Source organism: Aspergillus flavus, chromosome 5 (genome assembly GCF_009017415.1).
Source record: "Aspergillus flavus chromosome 5, complete sequence".
NCBI lineage: Eukaryota > Fungi > Ascomycota > Eurotiomycetes > Eurotiales > Aspergillaceae > Aspergillus > Aspergillus flavus.
This window is the reverse complement of record NC_092408.1, coordinates 284659-307795: the sequence shown is the minus strand read 5'-3', so window position 1 is coordinate 307795 and position 23137 is coordinate 284659. Positions and strand designations below refer to the sequence as shown.

Below are 23137 nucleotides of genomic sequence, written 5' to 3'. Positions count from 1 at the left end.
GAGGTCTACCCAAGGTAAGGCTGCCCGTTACCAACCTAGTCTTATACAAACCGGGCAATACCAAGGCGGTACCCCGTTGGTAAAAAAACCATGAGGTTGGTATTGTCATGATGATACACCGCCCCCCCCCGATAAGCCATGTTCACAGTGCTGATACGAAACTCGGCTCTCCGCCTTCTAGGTAATGTGATGCATGTGCTTCCGCTTGCAAACAGCCGAGCGGCTTCTTCTACTGCTATTGTCCGCTGTCGGAAATGTCTTTGCTTACTATCAATCTCTTTCGGTAGCTGAATCTATAATGGAAGAATATACTCCGGACGCTATCGTCAACCGTGACGAGCCTGTCCCTGTAATCTCCGTGGGGAAACAAAGGGATGAAGCAAGAGACTCTAAACCTTCTGCTGGACATCAGCGATCCACCTCGGGCGCTGGTCGGTCCTTGCAAGATAAGCTATTCGCCAAGTATGCCCTCACTGGATCTTCTCGAGTATCTGGCCTCTACGGGCTTCGTTCGCTGACTAGTTGTAATAAGACTCTTGCAACAAGTGATCCCGGCAGAAGATGTCAACGACGACTCAGTGGTCGTGGGCGACAAGCGGCCTATCGACCCCAAAAGGCCGGCCTTCAGTCTGCCCCTGATGGCTAATAACTTCCGCAGATTCAATGCAAGGTATGTATCATGGATCCGGCCGCGTGGTCTGGACACGAGCACAGACTGAAATCATTGGCAGAATTGGGATTGTATTCTCATTTCAAACGCGCGTGGAGCGTTTGCTCACCTGGAGAAAGTCTTCCCATACTTTCTCTTTTCTCTTCGTCTACTCTTTTGTCTGCTTAGATCCTCATCTTCTTGTAATTATCCCCATCGCTTCTATTTTACTGTTTGTGATGGTCCCCGCCTTCCTGGCACGCCATCCCCCACCTCCGTCAACATCAACATCCAGTATCACTCCTTACTATTCATATCAAGGCCCGGCGCTTGCACCAGCCAAGACGATCAAGCCAGCACCAGAGACATCTAAGGATTTCTTTCGGAATATGCGGGACTTACAGAACTGTATGGCCGATTTCTCTGACATACACGATGCAACGGTTTCTGCATTCGCACCTCTGACAAATTTCTCCAACGAAAAGGTGTCGTCAGTTGTCTTTCTAGTCTGTACAATCATCACGGCCCTGCTATTCTTGACTGCGCATCTCCTTCCGTGGAGATATATACTCCTTGTGGGTGGCAACGCTGCCATTCTGTCCAGCCACCCCAGCCTTCAGGAGCTATTCCAAAATATTGCAGGTGATCTTACGAATGAGCCGGCTAGGAAAGCTCCCATAAACCCTAACAATGGCAAGAAGAATACAATGGACGTTCTAGGGGTATCCCTGCCATCTTCCCCCTCGGCGACCATGTCTTCGTTAAGGTCGTTGGCAGATATCTCCCTAGACACGTATCCCGAAGAACGTGAGGTGGAGATCTTCGAGATTCAATATCGCTCTCTGGCCCCTTATTCCGACTCTCAATGGGACCACTTCATTTTCAGCCCCATGCCATATGACCCACTATCCCCATTGCGTATTGCTGGAGACCGTCCTAAAGGTTGTCGGTTCTTTGAGGATGTCCAGCCGCCTTCTGGCTGGGCTTGGAAAAGCAAGAAGTGGGAACTTGACCTGGATTGCCGCGAGTGGGTTGTTGAACGAATGATTACCGGTGTCGGCTTTGAAGTTTCAGAAAGTGTCTCCGAGGAAAGCATGGCTAATGACGAGATCGGGGGCTGGGTCTGGGACCTCCCATCTGTTACATCATATCGGGATAGTAGCGGGGTAAATGCTGCATTAGGTTATGAGGAGTTTGACTCCGACTTGAAATCGTCCGTAAGGGGCGAAATCAAGAAGGTAAAACGGAAAGGAAAGGGACGGGCGTCCCAGGATTATGAGGAGAAGGGAGGTACTGGACCATCAGTAATGGGGGAATGGAGAAGACGACGTTGGGTACGAATTGTACACAGGACGAGTATGCCAACGGAAAGCGATAAGGCATATACGGCCAGTGAAGATAGGGATTGATGCTGAGATTATGCATGATCTTCAGTTGTTGAACGTTAGTAAATTGCTGTAAATAATGCCTTTCATTTGTATGAATAATACTGATCTGCGCGGTCTCCATCCGGATAGCGATATAACAACAGGGTCGATAGTCAGCGCATCAGACAAGATGGGATCCGTGACCCTATCAAACAACCTTGTAGTATGTCCCAGGGGTTGTATATTGGAGATACACGACTGAGTGCTGACCTATAGCTGATGAGGCGCTAACGGATGGCTCGGGTTCGCTGATAGCGCTGGGATATATCCACCAACGAGGTATTTTCAATTGAGATGATTGGAATGACATAACCAACCCACTCAACCAAAGGTGTGGCTGTTTCCAAATCCGTCCCTATTATATCATGTTGGAAATGAAAACCCTCAAACAACGTTAAAGTTTCTCGTGGACACAACAACTATCCGCAAGGTTTTCTGAATCCAGATCTCATCCTGGAGTAAGGAAGAGACACCCACTGAGGATCGGTACGAAGTAACTCAGAAAAACAATGGGGATACAATTTCTTTGTCATTCGTCGTGCCACAGATGTGACCTAGCAAGTACCGAAACTCGGTATTGAGCTGGCATTGATTGCCTAACGATGTTGACAAATGTGGAGGCTTGACTTCGGAGCCCAGTTAGACACCAGGATTTGGTTGTTTTCGGAAAGAAAAGTGAACCTTTGCCACCAAATTGACGACGACATGATGGAATATACGTACTTGAGGTATTTGCGCGCCCTTACAGCTTGCGTATTTAGTAAGCTACTAAACTGGTATGTTTGTAGAGCTGAATTACTCGATATCCGTGACAATATTTCCATTTGTAGTGCACGAACTATACCTATCTCGATTGATGTTCATACCGCACTTTATACCAGGTTGAGGCAGTCACAGAGCCATGGCGACCTCAGCAGTGCATGTTCCCCTGCGGGACTCGTTCCATTCAAAAGATTTCAAAGCTATCGATAGATATCGCCTGAACATCATCAGGAAGGCTGCAGCCTGTCCACCCGGGAAACTAGATCCCCTTATACAAGAATTCAGGCAGTTGATCGAAAGCAATGAGACGTTGAAGAACCTAGCAGAAAATATGCTCCAAGAAGTACCACCGACTCCCACCTATGATTTTGATCCAAGTGGCCAATTTGCGAGAATTAACAACATTGATGACATGCTCAAATGCCTCAATGCGGTGCTGTATAGAGCACCGCATTGGAACGATGACGCACACAAAGCTGGTCTCATCGGGGTTCCCTTCAATGCCATCCTGAACTGGCCCATGGCCACGCCAAGCGGATACAACTTCTTCAGATACGACAATGTGAATAGGTGTCTTGAGAAGATTCTCAACGCGCACGGGGAATTTCTGAAGAGCCCCCAATCTAGAGATGCTTTGCCCAGTTGGTTTGAACCTGGACCTCTTAGCATCCTAACAGAGAAGGCTTCTCCGTACTGGCCGGATGGCAAAAAGAAGAACTTTGACCAAATCTACATCACAGATGCTGGCGACCGTTGCCGCGGCTTTCAGTCATGGGACGCCTTTTTCTCTCGTAAATTTCGCGACGGTATCCGTCCGGTCGAATACCCAGACAGGAACCACGACATGGCCGACAGAAATAAAAATGTTATTGCAAACGCCTGCGAGTCTGTTGCCTACCACTGTGCCTCCAAGGTGCCAAGGAGCGCCGAGTTTTCTTTGAAAGAACAGCCATACTCGCTTCAAGATATGTTAGACGGTAACTTCGTCGAAGACTTTGTTGGCGGCACGGTATACCAAGCTTGGCTGGCCGCTGAGTGCTATCACCGCTGGCACTCCCCAGTGTCTGGAGAGATCAAAAAGGCAGTAAGAATACCAGGCACGTACTTTTCCGAGCTTCGAGCATACGGCTTCCCGGAAGTCGAAGGGCATCGCGAGATACCGGACCCTTCCTCACCGAATCTCTCCCAGCGTTACATCACCGCCGTTGCCACTAGAGCACTTATCTTCATTGAAGCCGATAATCCGGTTATTGGGCTTATGTGCTTTATCGCAGTTGGAATGGACGAGATTGCTAGCTGTACGTTTTCAGTCAAGGAAGGCCAAAAGGTCATGAAAGGACAGGAACTTGGCTCGTTTCACCTTGGAGGATCATCCCATTGCCTCGTTTTTGGACCCCACGTGAGCCTGAGTTGGACTAGAGATGCGCAAGGGCCATTCAGCGACACGGAGTTTGATAAACATACCATAATTCCGGTTAACAAATGGTTGGCATACGCATCGCCTGCTTCGAAGTGAATTGCCCACCCGTCACTAAGTGATTAGGGAAATAATGAATACACATAAACAAAGGTGGGGGAAGGAAAGTATAAAGCGTCTATGAAAAAGTGAAAATAATCCAAGGATTAGCATTCTCGATAGTGGTTGGTGCCAGTTCTTGAAAAGTGAAGGGGTTAAAGGAAACCATGGAAACAGCACCACCGCTCAATAGTCAATGATTCTGAGCAAGTAACCGGAAAGGCTCTCTCTGACATAATGGATAGCATTCCTTGCGGGAAAGCGGACCGAGAGGAATGTAGGTTGGCCACACTGGAATGGGACTAGTCTTTCGTTCACTGTCATATAAAAGCCCCCCCTCTTCTGCGCATGTTTCGCCAGAATGAACATATCTTATAGTCAATTCAAATCGTGTGCAATAATTGACTTTATTTAACTTTACTATTCCTCTCGTTGCTTGACATCAGGTCAGACAGCGTTCAGAATGGAGAAGCAGCCTAATAAAATGTCCACACATTCCCATACTCATGTATCCAAACCGTACTCACTGCTCCAATATTGTGTGATTGCCCCGTGTCTTCTCTTAGCCGGGATCTGCTTTTCTTCTTTCAGCCTCGCCGATGCTAAGCAAACCGGATACACTTATGGAAGCTCTTACGACGCGACACGGAAAGTTCCCTTTGAAGTCCACATCGAAAGCCGATGCCCCGACGCCCGAGACTGTCTACAGAAGCTCGTCGCCCCTGCATATTGGCAAGTGAAAGATAAAGTGGACTTCAGAATCAGTTATGTCGGAGAGTGAGTTCTGACCCCAACAACAACAACCATCAACAACCCCCAAACCCCAATGTACACTTCCAGGATCCTAACCCCCAAATAACTAGGGTTTGGGAAAAGCCCAGAAGGGATGTAACCTGTCAACATGGCATGAACGAATGCAAAGGGAACAAATTGCTCGTATGTTCCGAGAAACACGCAGAATCTATTAGCGATGCCCTGGATTTCAATACCTGCGTGCTATCAGATTATGAGCGTGTTCCTGATGAGGGTTTGATCGAGGAGTGTGCGCAGGAACATAACATCGATTATCAGAAGATCAGTGATTGTGCGAACAGTGAAGAAGGCCTGGAACTTTTGATTAGCAGTGTCGAGCGTAGCGTTGCCGTGAATGCGAATGCTAGTTGCACTGTTCGTGTAGATGATAAGGAGTGGTGCTTCCGGGATAACTATGAGTGGAAGTGCCCGTCTGGTCATGGTGTTGTGGAGAATTTGGTTCAGGAGATCGAGAAGTTGTCTGGGGATGGTGAGGACGGAACTGAATACCTGTAGCTAGCTAATATTGACGTGATAAAGCATAGATTCGTCTTTGACATCAACTAAATAAGCTTCAAGCTTTTATTTATAGCATTACTGATCCGCAAGCTAAACCTTATACTAGAACCTCAGCTAAACGACTGTTCAATTTGAACAACGTACTGCCAGTTGGTAGATCCTCAAACTTCAGATCCACACCATTTTCAAACAGCAGACAGAACGCTGAACCTCCCATGTGGAACATCCCTATCTCCTCTCCCTTGGTTACGCTGTCACCCGCTTTCACTGTCACCTCGCAACTGGAGATCTCGTTCATTCCAATCGCGATAAAGCACACCAACCCCAATGGCTTATAATTCGACTCGATGAATATAAGCGCTCTAGTAGCCACCGAAGCCAGATACAGCTGAGAGAGGTTGGGCCCCGACGGATCTGGCTCCGGATAGTTATGTGACATGACTGTGGAATAGTAAGTACCTGGGACGAGTGCGACCTTCTTGATCGTCCCAGAGATCGGTGCATGCCAACGGTGATAGCACGCAGAGCTGAGCCAGCCCTGGTAAACGGTACCGAACACGAAACGTCGGCTTAAGCCATCATAGTTCAACATATTGAAAATCGAGTACGGCTGGCCTTTCAACCAAAACGTATCACGGGCTTGCACTTTCTTCCTAACATCTTTGGGATATTGTTTCCCCTCTTCAACTTGGGGACCGGCCTCGCAGGGACTGACAATGTAAATGTCTGGTTCGTCATCCTCACGAACCGGTCGCAGCCCGGGACGGAACCTACGGATAAAGAATGCATCCCACGATCCAAAGCCCCAGTAATCCTTGGTAGGATCGCACACGTACAGGTCTTCGATAGGTCCATCCCACTGCGCATACTCTTTCATTTTAGTCACATACGCCGGGGAGAACCAGCCATTGTCGGAATCCGCGTTGAGATATTCTCGGGAGGCAGGGGACTGCAGGAATGCTCCCCATTGGTTGACAATGTTCTTGATCTTTTCGTTGACTTCCTTGTTCAAGAAGAACTCGTTTCCACTGGGGGTATTCGCCGGCCAGTTCAGGACGGCGTTGAATGGGACCGTGATGCCACTGATTCCTGAATTAAGAGTCATCACAGATGGCGATTGGAACAGGATAGCGTCGAAGATTATCAAAGCCTCATCAAAGCTTCGTACGTTGTAGAACTTGGACTGATCGGTATCGAATCGGGGTATCTCGTCAAACATTTTTTTGGAGAGTTCTTTGAGACCAGGGTCATTCTCGACGAGGTCTTTGAAGTCGGTGATGACTTTCGGATATTTTCTCCTTGGGTCGAGAGAATGTGGCTCGTGCTTGGGGTACGGCGAGTCCTTTAGACACTCGTCTCGAAGGGTGTTTACATAGTGGAAGACTCGACTGAGTGGTGGTAGCCACTCACCCGGTGCGAAGGGATACGGTATATCTGTTGACATTCTCGCGTCGAGGAACGGATAGGCTTAGGGGAAAGGAAGATACGGCGCGACTAATATATAGGTGCAAATATCAGACATTGGGATATTCGTAAAGTAGCACTGTTTCACTCGGTGCTCTGCTTTAGTGATTTTGGGTGTCAATCTTCTCCCACACCGTAGCAATGAGCCTGCTCCATTTCTGTAGCGTCTCAATACCATGGAATGAATCCGAAGGCTACCCGCAATAGTTAAATGCTGTATGCATTGGGCACTCATTGATCTACAAAAAGCTTTCCGAGCGGTGCTTACGGGTGTAGCTGAAGACTCTGCTCATGGAGAACGTGGCTGGCTGGAGCTCACCGTTCGGTTTAACCGAGAGTCGACGGATGCGCAGCTGGAACGGTAGCAGCTCGTACGACTACTAGACCCACACCTTCCCCAGGTGTAATGCTCACCAGTTCTCAATACCGAAGAGAGAGTAACAGTCTTGCTGCACAGCTACCAGTAGGTAGTACTAAGGAACTAGTGCTGACATTATGGGATCATCACTGAAGCAATTAAAGCATACAACGCCCACACCAGTGCAACAGAGTAAGGAATATCTACAATGCATTGTATACTGTACTTCAGCTGAGCCGAAACCGCATATGTGGTGTGGCCATCCACGACTACTTCCTAGCAAGTTCAAGCATTTATCTCGTATTCAAAAGCGTAGAGATGTCACCACTGTCATTACTTAACCGTGTTCATCGTGTTCTCCACAGGCTTGTTCCATGTTTCTAGCTTACAACTTGTCAACGCAACGGAACCTTTCAGGAGTGGGTTACAACGCCACTGACAAGTAGCTGAAAACGGCACACGTAACAACCAGAGATTGAGTTTGCGTTCCTATAGCGAAGATGTCATCGAGTGCACGTATTGAGTAAATCAACGAAGCGTCTACCAGAGCTGACTCTACTAACATGATTGGGTAAGAGAAAGCGATGGCTATGTGGCTTAAGTTTTCGGAAAAGGCGGATGAAGTACACACGAAGACTGCGAGTGCTGAGGGAACAGTAACCAGGGTCCGCGGACCAAAGTATGGCCATCTTCTTGCCTAATATTATAGACTGTCTGTGTGGTAACCTGGTTACCCTCGATGTGGAATACTTAAGAGCACCCCATCGGTCTACCGCTCCATGTACGACGTTCAATTTGGAACCGTCTTCTCTACCTACCCAACATACTACTGACCTCATAGTTCGGAAGGCAGCTTGGCTCTTTTCAAGAGAGAACAAGATGTTAATCGTAAATCTGCCATCCCTGGTGGCAGCTTTGCTCCTAGCAACATCTGTTACAGCGAAGACTGTAAGCATTCTCGGTTGGATTCGCCCCATTGGCTTTCATTCGAAGAAATTAACGAAGGTGATTAATATTTCAGGCCTTGCTTCATTCTCAACGTGGGTGCCATGGTGATTCCAGTGTGATCCCGTGGTCTCAGTGCATACCAACGTATGGCAGGCCTACTACCATAGCATGTTGAATCACTTGGTCTACCTCACTGACCATATACATAGTCACGGAAACAAGTCGATCGATGTACCAATCAGTGATAAGCCTGATCAAGTGCTATTCGATTGTTACTTATATTCGTAAGTGGTCATGCCCCAGTATGTTGCTTGTAATAACTTCATCTAGGATGGAATCGGATACGACATGTCAGGAAGACCGTCGGAAGCCGTCAACTGGCTGTACAGATAACCTGTACTATTACTCGAAATGCGTCTTTGTGCCTGCTCCGGGATTTGTGAGTAATCTGACTTTAAACTAGCAGAGGACTTTTGAATTTTCTTCAGGATAAGTCAAGGATAAATGGATAAATCGACTGATGTATTCCCACTTATAGGTTTCGCTATATCAATATTCACATTTTGATGGGAAGTCTGTGAAAATCAACATGACCTATACCGAGGAGTGCAAGTCATTGTTCTTATCGTATGATTGTCCAGCCTATTCGATGATGGGTAAAACTGACTGTTCGTAGACCAAGTCAAGTCGGCTCCATCGTAGTAGGAGAAGGGCATTCTTGCGACGTTTGGTGGTCAGTTCTTCATCCGTTACTTGTGTACAGTTTTATAGTTTTTATTCTTCGATTACTTTGCTAACAAAAATAGGGACGACCATTGTCTTTCCAAGCTGGATACTATAACCTCCCCAGGAAATGGTGATATAGACTTGAGCTTGGCCAGAAGTATGAATTGTTCTGAGAAGGCAATTAGCTCGGAAGAGATCCATTACGATCTATAATGACGCGACTATAAGTTACAGAAATGGTCATATGCAGAGCAGCCTAAATCGGTGGAAACTTTGTCGTGTCAGGTTCAACAATAATCAATTGCAATATAACTGGAGTGAATGCTTAATCATAGCAGACTGTTCTTATCGCATCCAGCCCGAATGTGACTGATAGAATCTATTGAAAGAACTCCAGGAAGAAGTATGTTGTATTCTCCTGGAAACTATTGCGTGAATCAAACGATGATTGAGGAAGGCGCCATATTAGGATGGTAATGACCGTCACTGCACACTAAGTCTTTCGGTTCTTTTCTTTGGCCCTTCCACCTTTACCTTCATCTGATCGCCTCCACCTTCCGTTTCTCTTTACCACCTCTCATCGTGATCGGTTTCTCCTTTTTTCATTACTCTCTTAGTTCTACATACAAAATGCCGAACACCGAAGAGTACGCGTCGCTTATGTCTGAACCACGCAAGGCCAGCCTGCGCGACCAGAAGAAGCACACTGCTAGTCAAATATCCCAGCTTTCGCAATTCTCCACTGCTTCCTCTTCTGTTTCTGACTCTCTTGAACAGAAAGTCAAAGCTCTTAGCTCTCAAAGAGAGCTTCTTGTTATCTAGAGAGATGGTCTCCTGGAAACTAAAGCTAAGAGTGTCATGGGAACAGAAGTTTCGATACATCTGGAGCCTTGATATGCTAAATAGACCGAAACGGGCTATTGAGCAAGATTTTGAAGTTGACGCTTCTCGCGAGAAGAAACTGCGAGAAGGAGAGCCTGATGATGACTTTTTTCGAACGAGCTTACATGGAACACACCGATGGAGAGAGTTATGGGGGCATCATTGAAGCAAAAAAACATTCTCAAAAAGACACCAGTCGAAATTCCGCAAAGCTGTACTCTACTGGTATGAGCCCTAAAGCAGGAGGGTAATCGAATGAATTCATTCGCCAACCAAAGTAGGGACGAGGGATGCCTTTCCAATCTGTTACTTTAGCGTTCCCAGGATATGCTGATATTGACATGATTTGGTCTGGAGCATTAGAATTTAAGAAGGCTAGCTCGGGAAATATTCATTACGTTCTATAATAATGCGACTACAAGGTAGTGTGGGTACTGCGATGTCTCGGATTTAACAATCGTTAATGGCAACATAACTTGACTGCAGGTTCATAATTAGCCGGACGCCATAAGACTTCAGGTTGCAGCATATATTGCCCTAATGAACGATGGGTGCTAAGACATCAGTTTGATGGCTAATGTATCAGCAATCAGTCTGACATCGGATGTTCGGAAGCAGCACTTGGGGGCCAAATCGCAGGAGGCTAAAGCTTTAGTAGACAGCATGGTTCCTTCCTAGTGCATGGGACTGAACCCTATTAGGAAGACGTCAAAGTTCTCTACGGTTCCAGCCCGTCTGGAATTTAGTCTGATTAAACCGTGGTAGAACATGGGCCTCCGTGTTGAAAACCACTTGGGTGAGCGGGAGGAATTCTCTTGGAGAGAAAAGAAAGTATAGATACTTCAAGGTCTCGGCCTACACTGAGTTAGTGAATTAGTACCACCCAATTTTGAACAGGGTCGGTAATGTCCGAGCTTCTTACTAGCCAAAGGCTTTCCATATTATCGCATTGTGGTGTGGGAAGCTTGGTGACATCATGCAAAGATGTGTACCCTTTTGCGTCTTTTACTACCGTGTGTTTCTTGAACGCCTCGAAGATCTCCCATCCCCATTTTCGGTAAACGGGATCGTTAGTCATAAAATACATAAAGAAAAGACATTCAACAGTTTTTGGTCGCTGCAGGTTATGTGCATCCAGGTGTCTGATGTTCAAGTCCCGCCTCCAGGAGGCCTTGTCGTCCTTCCTTCTTGCCGTGGGAGATGAACGAGATGATGGTCATCGACAACGACCTCCGGCACTCGTACCACCTCCGAAACAACCACTAGTATTAGTACCTCACCGTCAAGCGGTGGCCTCGCCACAAGCGCCAAAGGCTCGTCCTAGTCATTGATCTATGGGCCCTACCGAGTTGGGAGGGTGATGTTGGATTCTGGGTGAGAAATATGGTATGACAGGCTCAATACCCCACTGTGTTTTTGAATTTACTTGAGTGGATTGGACTCCTTGATATTGGCGATTGCCACGATTATGTGAATGTGCTGATATTATAATGTACAATTGTCGAGGCGAAGAATCACTATTTGGAGGTCTAACGAGCCTCTCCATGCCCTCCCTCTAAGGATTGCCATCTGATAGCAGGCCCATCTCGAGTGTAGAGCATGATAATACTGATTAAAATGTACAATAAAGAGGCGCCAAACTAAAATGGAACTCTCTATGAAAAGTTGACAATAATCTAAGTGGGTGCCTCTGTTATGGAGCCGTGTCTGGCGGCCGTCCTGATAAAGCCGATAGGCTCATCAAGAAGCCACGACCATATGACAGGTCAAGTCTCTGAACTCTTACACCTCCGCCTGTGAAGGATAATTTAGACTGAGTGAAATTCTCTTAGGTCATCATGAAACTATTAGTCTGAACATGCCAAATCAAATTATTGCTTTGTTTTGTTTTGACAACAAACTTCCGGAACGTTGCGCCAAGCAATTGTTTCCACAAACCTTAACTCTGAATTTAATACGCTAAATTTAAATTGTTTGCGGGGATTTAATCAACCAAGCTGCTAATCAAAACCCTAATTTTGTACCGGCAGCACCACTCCGTCGAGCCGTATATGATCGTGGTAATTTTGGATACTGTTACATCATGGATAAGTGGCCCATCTGATCACGGCCGAATGCGTGTCAACTCATTGTATCTCACGGCGTTAGTCTTGTTCTCCTTTTGATTTACTCTTGGGTTCTGAATACTTAAAGTGGATCTGTGGTCCATGGCTACGGCCCCTAGCGGGGAATTGGCGCTAGTGGGTGTGGTGTTAAGGTGAAACTAGGGAAACGCATTGCCTATTGGTGACTATTTGTGTATATATCTAGGGTCTATAGTACCAAGAAGCTTAAATGGGTTATAGCGAGTGAAATCTGTAACGAATTGAATGGAACTTCCCGTCGTCCCCTTGCTTCCTTACTTCTTCTGTTATCTAGGAATTATCTGTGAATTTCCAAGGATATTTCTCTCTTCGAATACCTGAACGGTCAAGACGTCAATCGCCTTCTCATAGATATATATAACGCAACTAGGCATGAATGTGGCATTTTTCACTCTGCCGTCAACAGCGCTTTTGGCAAAGGGAAATTTAGCGCCTATACTTTGGAGAGCTTTTATGGGTTATTCATGGAAACGTTGTCTGATGAGATAGCACATGGGTCAACAGGCGCCTTGAGGAGCTGTCGCCTCGTAGCAGCAGGTAGAAAGCGCTACCCCGGATCAAAAAAAAAAAAAAAAAAAGCGGCGCTTGGCACGGGTAGTTCTTGGTCAATTTTATGATGTCTCTTGAAGAAAGTCGCAGCTTGTGTCCGTTTTAATCAGTCGGTATTTGCTTACATGTCATGATCAACATCCTCTTTTAGTCTTTGAGAGAACAGGCGGAGGAGAGAAGGGGAAGGAAATAATCGCAATAAAAGTTTAAAAGCAAGTATTCTGGAACGCAGGATGTATCAAAAAGAAGTTTACTTTTAATCCCACCAACTCTCACAAGCCTTAATTATTCCTTTCTAAGCATATTGGGCTATGGGGCCCTTCCTGTCATAGAATAAGTACCGATGGTTCGAGTGAAGAATTAGAAGAGATAACAGACGAAAGGAACAGACTACGGGATGTAATCCAAGGCCATTCACGAGTCAGGCCATACTGGTTTATCCAAGTCCGTGGAAGGCCAAGCAGGAAGCGGCCCTGGGACATATGTCTGTGTTTTGTTGACTTGATGAAAGTCGCGCCAGATATCCTTCAGTGTATATTTCTTTGTCGAGATGAATTCGTAAAATCGGAAGTAGATTTGAGTTGCACTGATCTTGAGTCGTCCATCGTAGCCGTCTTCATCAGCACCCGACCGAGTCCAATCTGGGTCAATTGCCCAGGCAAAGCTGTGTCTCCATTGACTATACGATACGCGAGCCTCGTCTGTCATGAGGAAAAAGATGTTGGGGAGAGTTCCTGCCTTGAGCTCGCCTCTGTCACGGCGATTCCGACAGTCCCTTTATTAGGTGGTCAACATCATATAAATACATAGTAGCCCTGCATCTGACTCACTACCTAAGGAAATCCAGTTCTCGTTCCTCCGAGTATTTAGCCTCGAATTTCACAAACTCGGCCACTTTAGAGTGTTCAATCTGGTCCCACCCGACAATTGCAAACATCTGCGTCGTCAGGATATCTTCAAATTGATGCTGAAACTCTGTCCAGCCTTCCTGCCCCTTGTGATAGTACCATACATAACCCAGCTTTTGTCTTCTCCCTGATCGATAACATCTTGGATCCATTATTGGGGCAAATGCCTCGGCCTCTCGTGCCTGCGCTTCTCCTCCCTGGCGTCGTAATGCGCCGTCAAAATGGAGTAACACATATCTTCCAAGTTTTCAAAAGCCTTTGACTCTATCGGGGAAAGAGCTGCAGTACGAGCTTGCTCCTGCTTAGCCTAGAGATCGGGCCGTGCCCGCATCCAGTGCCGCCGATCACTCGCATGCTTTAGTTGGTTCATGATGTCAAGAAGTGTAAATCTTCTTTCATCAGGCAGTATTCTGCATAGGTTAGAAAATACGGGTTTGTGGCAACTTTGTTGCTTAAATCTTCGACAGATTGCCCCAGGTATTTCTGTGAGTTGACCTGCATCACCGCGAGGGGCGGCCACCCGCCGGCGACTGGATTGCTTTGTCCCAGAGGGTCTCTAATTGGGCAAATTTCTCAATCGTGCTTGCCATCTTGTGGAGGTCATACGTAACAACTCGATAAAATCTTGGGGGTTGCGTGAACCGAAATCCAGCCGAGGCTGCACGTTGTATGATAGTTGTGGTTACATTAGGTGGGGTTTTTGCAAACCCTGAAAGTTGCCGCTAAGAATTTTCAATACCGACCCTATCACGATCTCATGGCCATGGCATTATACGGAGTATAGCTTATCTACAGTAGCCTGTGTTATTTAGGAAGAGAAAATGAAAAGAAAAGCGAACGAAATAAAGGAAGTCTCTTCGCTTCAGTCAAGTCGGGTGCATAAGGGAGCCATGTGGACTTTGAAAATGGCAAGGTTTTAGGCAGCACTGCCTCGTAATCTTGCAATCCTTCACCCTACCAGGCAAACATATAGTCTTGTATTGGTTGGCCCAACTAATAAAAGCACGGTTAATTACTAGGAAGCTTGTTATGCTTGTTCCAATCAGAGTAAGCCTTGGCTAGTTGAGGCTCTTATTCTGTACGGCAATAGGTGCAGCCTTGGGGTCTGTAGGAAGAGAATACTATGGCCTTCTATTATTGTTGTCGATGTACGTGTTCAAAGTTCCTCTGGGATTTTCACAGGCACCTAAATTGTTGACTGACTTAAATTTCCCCGGTGTTCCATGGTCTTGCAGTAGTTTAGTATCAAGTGACTGTCAGTCTTCGGAATAGCACAACTCGATTCATCCCAGCCTTCAAATCGTTACCCTAGGCCTTTTACCATATAGCCCACGATGGCTTCCAACCCCGTGTATATACAGCGAAACACCGAGACGCTCCTTGATATAGCTACCGATGTCATCCACATGCTTAACCAGGCAGGACAAACACTAGGAGTCGCAGAATCCCTGACGGCGGGTGGTGTGATGGCCGCACTCACCTCTGTGCCAGGCTCCAGTGCAGTATTCCGTGGTGGTGTTGTGTCCTATGCAACACCTCTCAAGCAGCAACTCCTGGGCGTGGATCCAGACCTGATCGCTACGATGGGTGTGATTGACCCCGATGTCGCAACACAGATGGCCGAAGGCGCTCGCAAAGTCACAACTTATGACAACAGCCCAACAGTGTGGGGTATTGGGACAACGGGGGTCGCTGGTCCCGCATCTCAGGATGGAAAGCCTGTCGGCACGGTGTATATCGGCATTGCGTCACCTACTGGGACCCGAGCTTGGGGTCCCTTCAACTTCCCTGGAACTCGTGAGCATATCCGCGAAGCAACTGTTCTAGAAGCCTTGTCTCGACTGCGTGAGGAACTTATTGCTTACCAGGGTGGCGGGAGGAAATAGAAGAGGATTCATGCCGGATCTGCCCATTGCTTTTACATCTCAACACTGGGTACACCAAGTTATAGCTAATACTGACTCCTGCTGTGCTGTTCTATGTTCTGAATATTCTCCAAGGGGGGAATATAGAGAGGGGTTGCATATGTATAATCCCAGTGGAGGTAGACAGCAACGACGCATCTAGAGGTGCGAAAGTCATGGCAGTGTATGGATAAAACCTCTTAAGCAAGTCTTTATATACTTTAAAAACAAAAGACAGATGAGCGACCTCTCCTTGATTTCCTATCGCATTTGGGGTAGCTTAGAACACCATTGCCTCTAGGCTATTTCCAGTTGAACCAGGAAAAGGACTACTCAAGGTAAGAAATAGAATTGCCCTTTAATTCTTCTGCCCAAGCAACAAGGTGGCAGCCTATACATAGACACGCAGATGGTTATTCCTCATGATAACATTCCATGCTCGAAATACATAAATGCTAAGTCAATTCTCTCCTCCATACTTTGATAGGTAACGGGCCCGGCAGCAAATTGGTTACTTCTACTCAGTCTTGTTCCCATTCCCGATGCGGGAGAGCAAATTCGTACCGGTGCACAACAGTAGCGAGCATAATGGATTGCTCCAAGTAAGTCTGATTCCGTCCAATACACGCTTGAGTGCCGCTGTTGAAGAGTACAAAATATGACTGTAGCCTCCGATCGTCTTCACCCAGCCAGCGCTCTGGCATAAATTTCCCTGCTTCGGGATAGATGAGATACCCTCGCCCGCAGCGCTGCAGACGCATTACTCAGCTACTGCTAACACGGGCATTCACACAGCTGGGACATTTGCTGAATGAGTGGCTTGCTACGAAGATCTGGTTGCTTTTGACACGTATTGGGAAGAGCACAAGCCTTCCTCCTTCGAGCCCACCCATGCTCAGAGCCCAGACAGTACACGAAGGATCATTTTCCCGGAGATTTGGTTTAGGAAGCTGCCATGTCATTGGAATTCAACACTTAGAGCTCGCTAGGATTCTCCTTACCGTCTATAACTCAAGAATCCTGCACTTAGGACTAGAACGACACACGACGTTGCAGTCTGTAGATTAGAATGTCAGAAAGGCCGTTCTCAGACCGTGCGGCATAGCCACTACAAACAGAGATATCTCGCCTGCGCTTCTTACAGCGTGCATTGCAATCGCTATGTGTGAGGATAGGTTCGAAGACCTGTTACAACAGCAGGCTCTTATTGGTATTTTAGCCGAGCTAGAGGAAGAGCATGCATGGTCAACCAGAGTGACACAAGCACAGCTCAAAAGGGCTTGGGGTTGGGAAAATGCCTCTTGCATCCGGACAAATCCTTGATGGAGAATGTGTATGTTGATCAGATTATCAGACCGAAAGTAGGGAGCCCATCAAGCTTGCACTACTTCTGTTTTCGGGGTCTAATCGACCACCCACTGGTATTTTTATCTAGGTATGGTGGACAGCATGTTCTGGTGCGGTGTTATATCTTGTGACCATCTAGCAAAGTGAATATATGGAGAGAGTTCTATATATAGAGACCTAGTAGAGGTGGAGAGTAACGACGTATCTACGTGACCTGGGCCCTGGAAATATGGCGGTGTATGAATGAAAGTCTCCTAAATCTAGACTTAAAATAAATGCCAAATGATTGACCATACTCTATTTCGTAAACTCTCGTAGGATAGTAGAGAAGATTAGCTACTTCAATCACCTCGATACAGTAGGTTATGCCAAATTTGATTTACATAGAGAGCTTTTGACAATGACTATGTCAACACGTAGCCAGAATTACCACACGGGTTCCATGCCACTCACTAAAAACATAACTAACAGAGATACGTCCTTACTCTTGCACATGGGCACTGCTCCACGAGCCCACCTTAGTAGGAACCTTCTTGACTCCGTTCCATTCCCGCAGCCAACAGGACCTCTGACCGTTGGCATCTCGGGAATTAGTCCAGATAGCCCTCTTGCATTGGGAGTTGGGCACATCAGAACATGCTTCGATACACTCTTTGACGGAGTTAACCTTGAACGGCGGTCTGATATTCTTTCCTCCGACATCATCCACTATATCAACGTTAAAAACCACAAATATCGATGGCAGTTAGGTGCCACTTACATTTCTGACAGAAGACCTTGTATGCTTTACCCTTCAGAGCGGGTGAAGCTTCGTCAGGGTATCCGCCTAAATAGCAGTCAGCGGCGTTTTTCGTTGTTAGGAAGAGGGCTAAACTCACATGCCACATCTACTTCGCAATTATCGCATCCACAGGCTGTATCGTTATCCTCCGGCTCGTCGGCTCCAAATGGGTCATCTTCCTCTGGCTCATCGGCACCAAATGGATCATCCTCTTCCGGTTCATCGGCACCAAATGGGTCATCTACCTCTGGCTCATCGGCACCAAATGGATCATCCTCTTCCGGTTCATCGGCACCAAATGGGTCATCTACCTCTGGCTCATCGGCACCAAATGGATCGTCTTCCTCTGGCTCATCGGCGCCAAATGGATCATCTTCTTCTGGTTCATCACCGCCAAACGGATCATCCTCGTCTTCACCGAAAGGGTCACTGGCCTCCCCAACCTTCTCCATGTAAACCGTGAACTTGCGCTTTGCCTCACTATTGCTACCGCTGAGGAGACACTTGCGTCCTTTCATGAACCATGAACTTCCCGCACAGCTGGAGCCAGCTGTCTGGCACAGTTGTGCACAATCCTTGGCACTTTCCACACCTTCGACAGGGCTGCCATTGTGCTGTCCGTAGAAGTCACATGTATATTTCACTCTATATCCGGGAAGGATGTCTTCCTCTTGGCCATCTAGGGCAAAGCAAATACGCTTGTAATCATTTTCCGGTGACGTTTGGGCCAGAACCCCAGTGGCAAGTGCAAAGAAAATGAATGATTGTGGCTTCATCGTGAAAGAGGTGCTGCCGGTGGGATAGTGGTATCAAAGGTGGCATGAGATAGGGTTAATATACTGTGGAATGTCCGATCGGTAGGGTGATAAGTTCTAGAGTCAAAAGGGAAAAGGAACGAATATCGTGTGTTAAACCTCGACTGCTGTACGGATATCCATCCACCCTTGCATATTACACATTTTTAGGGTAGCTTCTGCCAAATGATATGTCTAACATTATCTCACTCGATTTGTGTATGTTTTACGCCCTTGCTCGTTTTTTTTTTTTTTTTTTTTTTTTTTTTTTTTTTTTGACTAGTCCTCTAGAATTTGAGACATCATAGCAGGACAGGGGATCATCAATTCGTTGTCCCAAAACAGTTATCAGTGAAGCATTTCAGCTCCCCGTTATTTCCCCCTTCCTTTGCTTCGACTAGATTATCGTCTCATGGCTGGCCGAATACTCTCAAAATTAGGTATAGTATGTACATTGGTGTTTAATGCGACGGATCGGTTGGTCATGTGTGCGCTAGAGCGTACATTGCTAACCGGCTTTCACCATTCCGAATACCACAGATTTCGCGTTCCAGATGGCATTCCAAATCACTCAAACGCTCTTAGTCAAGCATGCCAGAGTGACTTCATGCAGCGGTACATCTCCTGCTGCCGAGTGAGTGGGTCCTTGGACGTATCACCGGCCCATCCGTTGCTTCTGCAGTCCAACAAGACTAGGGAATGTGAGATAGGACATTCAGCATCCCCGTAGTATAACACGGCGGAGTTTCTCGATTTCTCGATCTTACCTTGTTAAATTCATCGCAATTATCTCCGGAAGAAGGAGTGATGAGTTCCACATTCCCTACCCATTTCACTTGTCTCATCCTCATCCCTTGACCGTGTGTCCTATCTTGTCAACACAGATTACGGCAGATGATCAATAAAGTTCACAGGGTTGCAGAACCCTGGTTGAAAATGCCGATCAAAAAGGCTGCAGGGGTTTTGGAGAATTTGGTTGGATGTGGGTCCTGCGGAAAAGATATCCGGATCCACAGGTTTGCATGATTCAAGATGTATAGCATTCAATAGTGGCGGATAATCCGTAAGTTCTGTATCGATCCGTAACTCTAACAGTGCCCTGAATCTTATTTTACACTTACTCACACACAAACCGCTGTTTGGCTGGAAACATAATGCAATTTGAGATGATTATCCAGGATCAAAAGCTATCGTGGAAAGAGCAATTTCAAACTCGGGTATTAAAATGTAAGGCAGTGATCTTGCAGTGCGGATAAGGGTTTAAGCAAGGAGGGAATAGTTCCATTAGACTGGAACAGCATTGGCTCCAGCCAGCCTAGATCATGTCTGGATGATAATGTCAAGGAGGCAGTACAGTAAAAACCCGTTATAAGCAACCCCGATATAGGAAATTTACGCATCATGAGCAATCTGATTAGGTGTCTAAGATCATTTCCCATACAAAATGTCAGAGGAGTATCTACTAGTCAGGGTAGAGGACCTGTCAACTAGGTAAGGATACGTGGGCAAAGCACTAGGCAGTAGATACTAGAGACAGAAGACTGATTCTTGATTTCCTACTAATGACTACAGTACTAATTTATAGCCGAGGACCTCTAAGATTCTCTGTATACAATGATCAATCCTCCTAACGGGGCCACTGTACGTCATTAGAAAGGTGACGGATATAGACACCGAAGACGCCGTTCGGCCACCGGGATGTCCATGCACCTGGGACAGGGTATACTGTACAGTCACCTTGCATGATCGTTATCATTTCTGTGACACAAAATACTTTAAAAACCGCTATATAGGGAGATTCCATCATTCTGTTTAATCCCCCATACAAAATTGCTTATAAGGGAGTAAAATGGATTCTCTTGACCAATTATATATTTTTAAGAATATATAAAGATTTAAATTATGTGTTCTACTACTTTTTGGTTTTTTTAGTTTTAAAATCTTACCTGTACAACATATCTACAACTAAAAAATTATATTTCTCTCTTACACTATAGTCTATGTCTTGCTATTTGAATACCCTTAACTACGCAGAAATATTAATAATATCCAATATAAATTAGATATAATACTTAAAATCCCGATTCCTACTATTCTGTATAGATATTTCAATATAAGCAATCCCCCGATATACGCATTCTAGGCAGCCAGCTCAGTTGACTGCTTCTAACAGGGTATTACTGTATTCACATCGGGAACATCCTGGAATGCAGGTCACAGGACGGGTCGGCCTGCAGCTGGGGCTGTCTTCTTGCAGAACGAAGCCCCCCCTCGTCCTCATTCAGCTGAAAGTAGGAGTGGAGAAACTCTGACCTGTCTTTCATTTACTGAGCCCACATCTCGATCACCAATTTGGGTATTGTCGCATTACCATTGCCTACAGCAACAGCAACATTTCGCCCCGATTGCATAGCTTCCTGCTGTAGAGGACTGATGTTTCCAAATGTAGACGGCAAAAAGCAAAAGGTGTTTCAATGGCTCTGCATCGGCGATGGACCTTGGCGCCGTAGTGGACACTACACATTACCTAAACGTACAGCGGTAATATCATACCATGCATACGATACTCCAGTATGGACCCACAGTCAAAAATTCTTATGCAGTTTTCTTTTATTCCCTTACATATTTTAACAGGTGGGTCTCTTCAGCCTTCGGCACGGATAGTCATATCTCACCTGTGGAAACGGTGCGCTTTTCATAGGAACTTTGACTGATCAGTGTGGCAAAGAGTTTCCTTACCAACTGAGAAATACACAGGTGGCGCTAGTATCCAATAGAGACGATGTGTCTCACCATTGTGCAAGGCTCTTCCCAGTAAACCACGCCTGCTAGCTCATTACCTAACTCGGCCGAGGATACCTCAACGATTGGTTTCCTCACATCTCCACAATATTCCTAGAATGAAACGATCGCGCATGCCTGAGTGAGGTCTACTGTCTGGTATGCAAGCTTATACTTTCTGATATATCTCGTGCGCCAGCGTTAGATCTAATAATTTCCGCTAAGAGTTACAAAAAGCAACCTTTGGTATCTATGATCCTATATGACGTGGTAGGTCGTGATTCGACAAGTTTCAATATGACCACTCACTATTGCTACTTTCATTTAGTACAGGCCTAAAACTGACACTAGTCCTGAATTGATGATCATATTCGAATAGGCATACGTACGTAGATCCATAGAATCAGCGAAAGGTACCCAGGGGATGTTGTGGATCCTGAAAGGTGGTTTTCATACCCCTTGCGGCATGCTTAGGATGGCTTGTGTTGGGATACACTGTGATTTATCAGTCAATCTATTCAGCCGTCTGTTCAGGTACAATATAAATACCCAGTCAACTGCTCTGGAAGTAAAAGCATCTTGACAACACCAAAGCAAACGATCTTCGTTTATTCTCTCGTGTCACTTCCCACTCCGAGCATCTCACAAGCTATCCTTCTTATCCCTAAATATGAAGTTCCAAGCTCCTTTGGCAATGCTCTCCCTGGCTGGAGTTGCCTATGCAAATGCGCCTCATGCTCGCCCAGAGTACAAGCGCATTTGTGATACCCCCAGTTCCGGCGAAGTTGAAGTCCAGCCTGGACTTCACGCCACCTTTAGCTGTGGGAAATACACCACGGATGGTTCCAGGACTGGGTTGAATGTTGCCAACCCGGAGGCTTGCATTGGCGAGTGCGCCAGCAGCGACGGCTGCGTGGGTGCAATCTGGACGGCCAAGACGACACTGCCATATCCGTGCTACCTGGTTCAACATGGCTCTGAGCCCTCCATCAAGACCGGGTCTGACAACATGTGGATCACTTATCGGAAGGACGAGGAAGAAGCAGGGGAGGATCCATTTGGGGGAAGTGGATGTGAAGCTGATTTGGAGACGATGGAGGCTGAGCTGAAGAAGTGCAAGGGTTTGGCGGCTCGGACTTGTAAAGCAACATTCATTTTTCTAGGTCATTCCTTTTACTGACTCCTAACAGGTACCAACGGCCTTCAAGTTCAGACTTATTCCACTGGATCAAAGAAATACAAGATCGCATGCGGTCATACAGGTTAGCACACCGTGTCATTTAACATTGTTCATGATAATCTAACAGCTCTACAGTTTCTGCGGCTGTCGGAAGCGGTGCCAATATGAACATAGTTAAGGATGTAGATTCGTTCCAGGAATGTGCTGATCTTTGCGCGAGCACAGCTGGATGCGCCAGAGCAACCGTCGACACCAAGGCAAACAAAAATACCTGTCACCTTTACCGGAATCCTTCTTCGCAGATTCGTGCTTCGAATGTGGATAGGTCCGTTATCTATCTCGTCTAAGGTGATCGGACAGAAAGCCTTCTGTACGCGCGGCGAGGTATTCATTGCGGTTGAACACGGATATTGAAGCTGGGTATAGCTGTGCACTTGTTTCCCAGTTTTGCAGTTTCAATGTCAATGCGGACGGTAGTAATACATAGTACTTACTATCTAGTCTTAGCCTGGAGAGGAGATACCTACTTCTGCTAGTTCTATTTAAGAATGTAAACTTGAATTTTATGGGTGAATTGCACCGTCTTGTCCACAAGGAAACACAGCTAGACTAGCTCTTCTATACCTCATCTAAGAAGGCAACCCATAGACTGTTCTGTATACTTCTCTTGTTTTAATTTTTCTTTGTCCTTCGAATAATAGAGGAA

At 46.3% G+C, this 23137-nt stretch overlaps 12 protein-coding genes across 12 annotated transcripts; 7 read left to right on the top strand and 5 right to left on the bottom strand.

The window, feature by feature from the left end:
- The first annotated feature begins 234 nt into the window (after positions 1–234).
- On the top strand, positions 235–2076 carry F9C07_6863 (putative integral peroxisomal membrane peroxin). Its single transcript, XM_041293154.2, has 3 exons — positions 235–462; positions 533–670; positions 732–2076. The coding sequence occupies exons 1-3, from the start codon at positions 299–301 to the stop codon at positions 2056–2058; spliced, it is 1629 nt and encodes a 542-aa protein (XP_041147116.1). The 5' UTR covers positions 235–298; the 3' UTR covers positions 2059–2076.
- Positions 2077–2977: 901 nt separating this feature from the next.
- F9C07_6864 (putative phosphatidylserine decarboxylase) lies at positions 2978–4354 on the top strand (the record flags this gene model as incomplete). The annotated part of the gene is made up of 1 exon (XM_041286510.1): positions 2978–4354. The coding sequence occupies one exon, from the start codon at positions 2978–2980 to the stop codon at positions 4352–4354; it is 1377 nt and encodes a 458-aa protein (XP_041147115.1).
- A 463-nt stretch (positions 4355–4817) lies between these two features.
- Positions 4818–5662, top strand: F9C07_6865 (putative GILT family thiol reductase; the record flags this gene model as incomplete). Its single annotated transcript, XM_041286509.2, has 2 exons — positions 4818–5131; positions 5218–5662. 2 exons carry the CDS (start codon positions 4818–4820, stop codon positions 5660–5662), a joined length of 759 nt encoding a protein of 252 aa, XP_041147114.2.
- Positions 5663–5742: 80 nt separating this feature from the next.
- Positions 5743–8025, bottom strand: F9C07_2284318 (Phophatidylserine decarboxylase-domain-containing protein). Its single transcript, XM_041286504.2, has one exon. The coding sequence runs from the start codon at positions 7107–7109 to the stop codon at positions 5763–5765; it is 1347 nt and encodes a 448-aa protein (XP_041147113.1). The 5' UTR covers positions 7110–8025; the 3' UTR covers positions 5743–5762.
- F9C07_2284317 (uncharacterized protein) lies at positions 8017–9983 on the top strand. Its single transcript, XM_071510687.1, has 8 exons — positions 8017–8435; positions 8509–8579; positions 8645–8719; positions 8766–8874; positions 8974–9062; positions 9112–9168; positions 9242–9634; positions 9779–9983. Exons 1-7 carry the CDS (start codon positions 8169–8171, stop codon positions 9372–9374), a joined length of 801 nt encoding a protein of 266 aa, XP_071364209.1. The 5' UTR covers positions 8017–8168; the 3' UTR covers positions 9375–9634; positions 9779–9983.
- F9C07_6867 (uncharacterized protein) lies at positions 9567–9983 on the top strand (the record flags this gene model as incomplete). The annotated part of the gene is made up of 2 exons (XM_071511530.1): positions 9567–9634; positions 9779–9983. The coding sequence occupies 2 exons, from the start codon at positions 9567–9569 to the stop codon at positions 9981–9983; spliced, it is 273 nt and encodes a 90-aa protein (XP_071364208.1).
- A 768-nt stretch (positions 9984–10751) lies between these two features.
- On the bottom strand, positions 10752–11130 carry F9C07_6868 (putative endoplasmic reticulum mannosyl-oligosaccharide 1,2-alpha-mannosidase; the record flags this gene model as incomplete). Its single annotated transcript, XM_071511531.1, has 2 exons — positions 10752–10898; positions 10966–11130. 2 exons carry the CDS (start codon positions 11128–11130, stop codon positions 10752–10754), a joined length of 312 nt encoding a protein of 103 aa, XP_071364207.1.
- Positions 11131–13150: 2020 nt separating this feature from the next.
- Positions 13151–13796, bottom strand: F9C07_2233554 (uncharacterized protein; the record flags this gene model as incomplete). The annotated part of the gene is made up of 2 exons (XM_041286502.1): positions 13151–13511; positions 13570–13796. 2 exons carry the CDS (start codon positions 13794–13796, stop codon positions 13151–13153), a joined length of 588 nt encoding a protein of 195 aa, XP_041147112.1.
- A 736-nt stretch (positions 13797–14532) lies between these two features.
- Positions 14533–15851, top strand: F9C07_2284315 (putative competence/damage-inducible protein CinA). The gene is made up of 2 exons (XM_041286503.2): positions 14533–14792; positions 14880–15851. Exon 2 carries the CDS (start codon positions 14979–14981, stop codon positions 15528–15530), a length of 552 nt encoding a protein of 183 aa, XP_041147111.1. The 5' UTR covers positions 14533–14792; positions 14880–14978; the 3' UTR covers positions 15531–15851.
- Positions 15852–16065: 214 nt separating this feature from the next.
- Positions 16066–16352, bottom strand: F9C07_6871 (uncharacterized protein; the record flags this gene model as incomplete). Its single annotated transcript, XM_071511532.1, has 2 exons — positions 16066–16297; positions 16342–16352. The coding sequence occupies 2 exons, from the start codon at positions 16350–16352 to the stop codon at positions 16066–16068; spliced, it is 243 nt and encodes an 80-aa protein (XP_071364206.1).
- A 776-nt stretch (positions 16353–17128) lies between these two features.
- Positions 17129–18613, bottom strand: F9C07_2284313 (uncharacterized protein). The gene is made up of 3 exons (XM_041293153.2): positions 17774–18613; positions 17656–17721; positions 17129–17603 (listed from the first exon to the last, which is right to left on the bottom strand). The coding sequence occupies exons 1-3, from the start codon at positions 18450–18452 to the stop codon at positions 17377–17379; spliced, it is 972 nt and encodes a 323-aa protein (XP_041147110.1). The 5' UTR covers positions 18453–18613; the 3' UTR covers positions 17129–17376.
- Positions 18614–21886: 3273 nt separating this feature from the next.
- Positions 21887–22950, top strand: F9C07_6873 (uncharacterized protein). The gene is made up of 3 exons (XM_071511533.1): positions 21887–22390; positions 22442–22513; positions 22567–22950. The coding sequence occupies exons 1-3, from the start codon at positions 21922–21924 to the stop codon at positions 22776–22778; spliced, it is 753 nt and encodes a 250-aa protein (XP_071364205.1). The 5' UTR covers positions 21887–21921; the 3' UTR covers positions 22779–22950.
- The last annotated feature ends 187 nt before the right edge of the window (positions 22951–23137 follow it).

Excerpts from the sequence above, each read along its gene's own strand:
- F9C07_2284313 (XM_041293153.2), bottom strand. The coding sequence starts at position 18,452 with ATGAAGCCACAATCATTCATTTTCTTTGCACTTGCCACTGGGGTTCTG. Across the intron at positions 17,722-17,773 it reads TTGCGAAGTAGATGTGGCAT|GCGGATACCCTGACGAAGCT; the intron begins GTGAGTTTAGCC and ends ACTGCTATTTAG. Across the intron at positions 17,604-17,655 it reads CAAGGTCTTCTGTCAGAAAT|TGGATGATGTCGGAGGAAAG; the intron begins GTAAGTGGCACC and ends ACGTTGATATAG.
- F9C07_6873 (XM_071511533.1), top strand. The coding sequence starts at position 21,922 with ATGAAGTTCCAAGCTCCTTTGGCAATGCTCTCCCTGGCTGGAGTTGCC. Across the intron at positions 22,391-22,441 it reads GGGTTTGGCGGCTCGGACTT|GTACCAACGGCCTTCAAGTT; the intron begins GTAAAGCAACAT and ends GACTCCTAACAG. Across the intron at positions 22,514-22,566 it reads GATCGCATGCGGTCATACAG|TTTCTGCGGCTGTCGGAAGC; the intron begins GTTAGCACACCG and ends ACAGCTCTACAG.
- F9C07_2284318 (XM_041286504.2), bottom strand. The coding sequence starts at position 7,109 with ATGTCAACAGATATACCGTATCCCTTCGCACCGGGTGAGTGGCTACCA.
- F9C07_2284317 (XM_071510687.1), top strand. The coding sequence starts at position 8,169 with ATGGCCATCTTCTTGCCTAATATTATAGACTGTCTGTGTGGTAACCTG. Across the intron at positions 8,720-8,765 it reads TTCGATTGTTACTTATATTC|GATGGAATCGGATACGACAT; the intron begins GTAAGTGGTCAT and ends AACTTCATCTAG. Across the intron at positions 8,875-8,973 it reads TTGTGCCTGCTCCGGGATTT|GTTTCGCTATATCAATATTC; the intron begins GTGAGTAATCTG and ends TCCCACTTATAG.
- F9C07_6863 (XM_041293154.2), top strand. The coding sequence starts at position 299 with ATGGAAGAATATACTCCGGACGCTATCGTCAACCGTGACGAGCCTGTC. Across the intron at positions 463-532 it reads CAAGATAAGCTATTCGCCAA|ACTCTTGCAACAAGTGATCC; the intron begins GTATGCCCTCAC and ends AGTTGTAATAAG. Across the intron at positions 671-731 it reads TTCCGCAGATTCAATGCAAG|AATTGGGATTGTATTCTCAT; the intron begins GTATGTATCATG and ends AATCATTGGCAG.
- F9C07_2284315 (XM_041286503.2), top strand. The coding sequence starts at position 14,979 with ATGGCTTCCAACCCCGTGTATATACAGCGAAACACCGAGACGCTCCTT.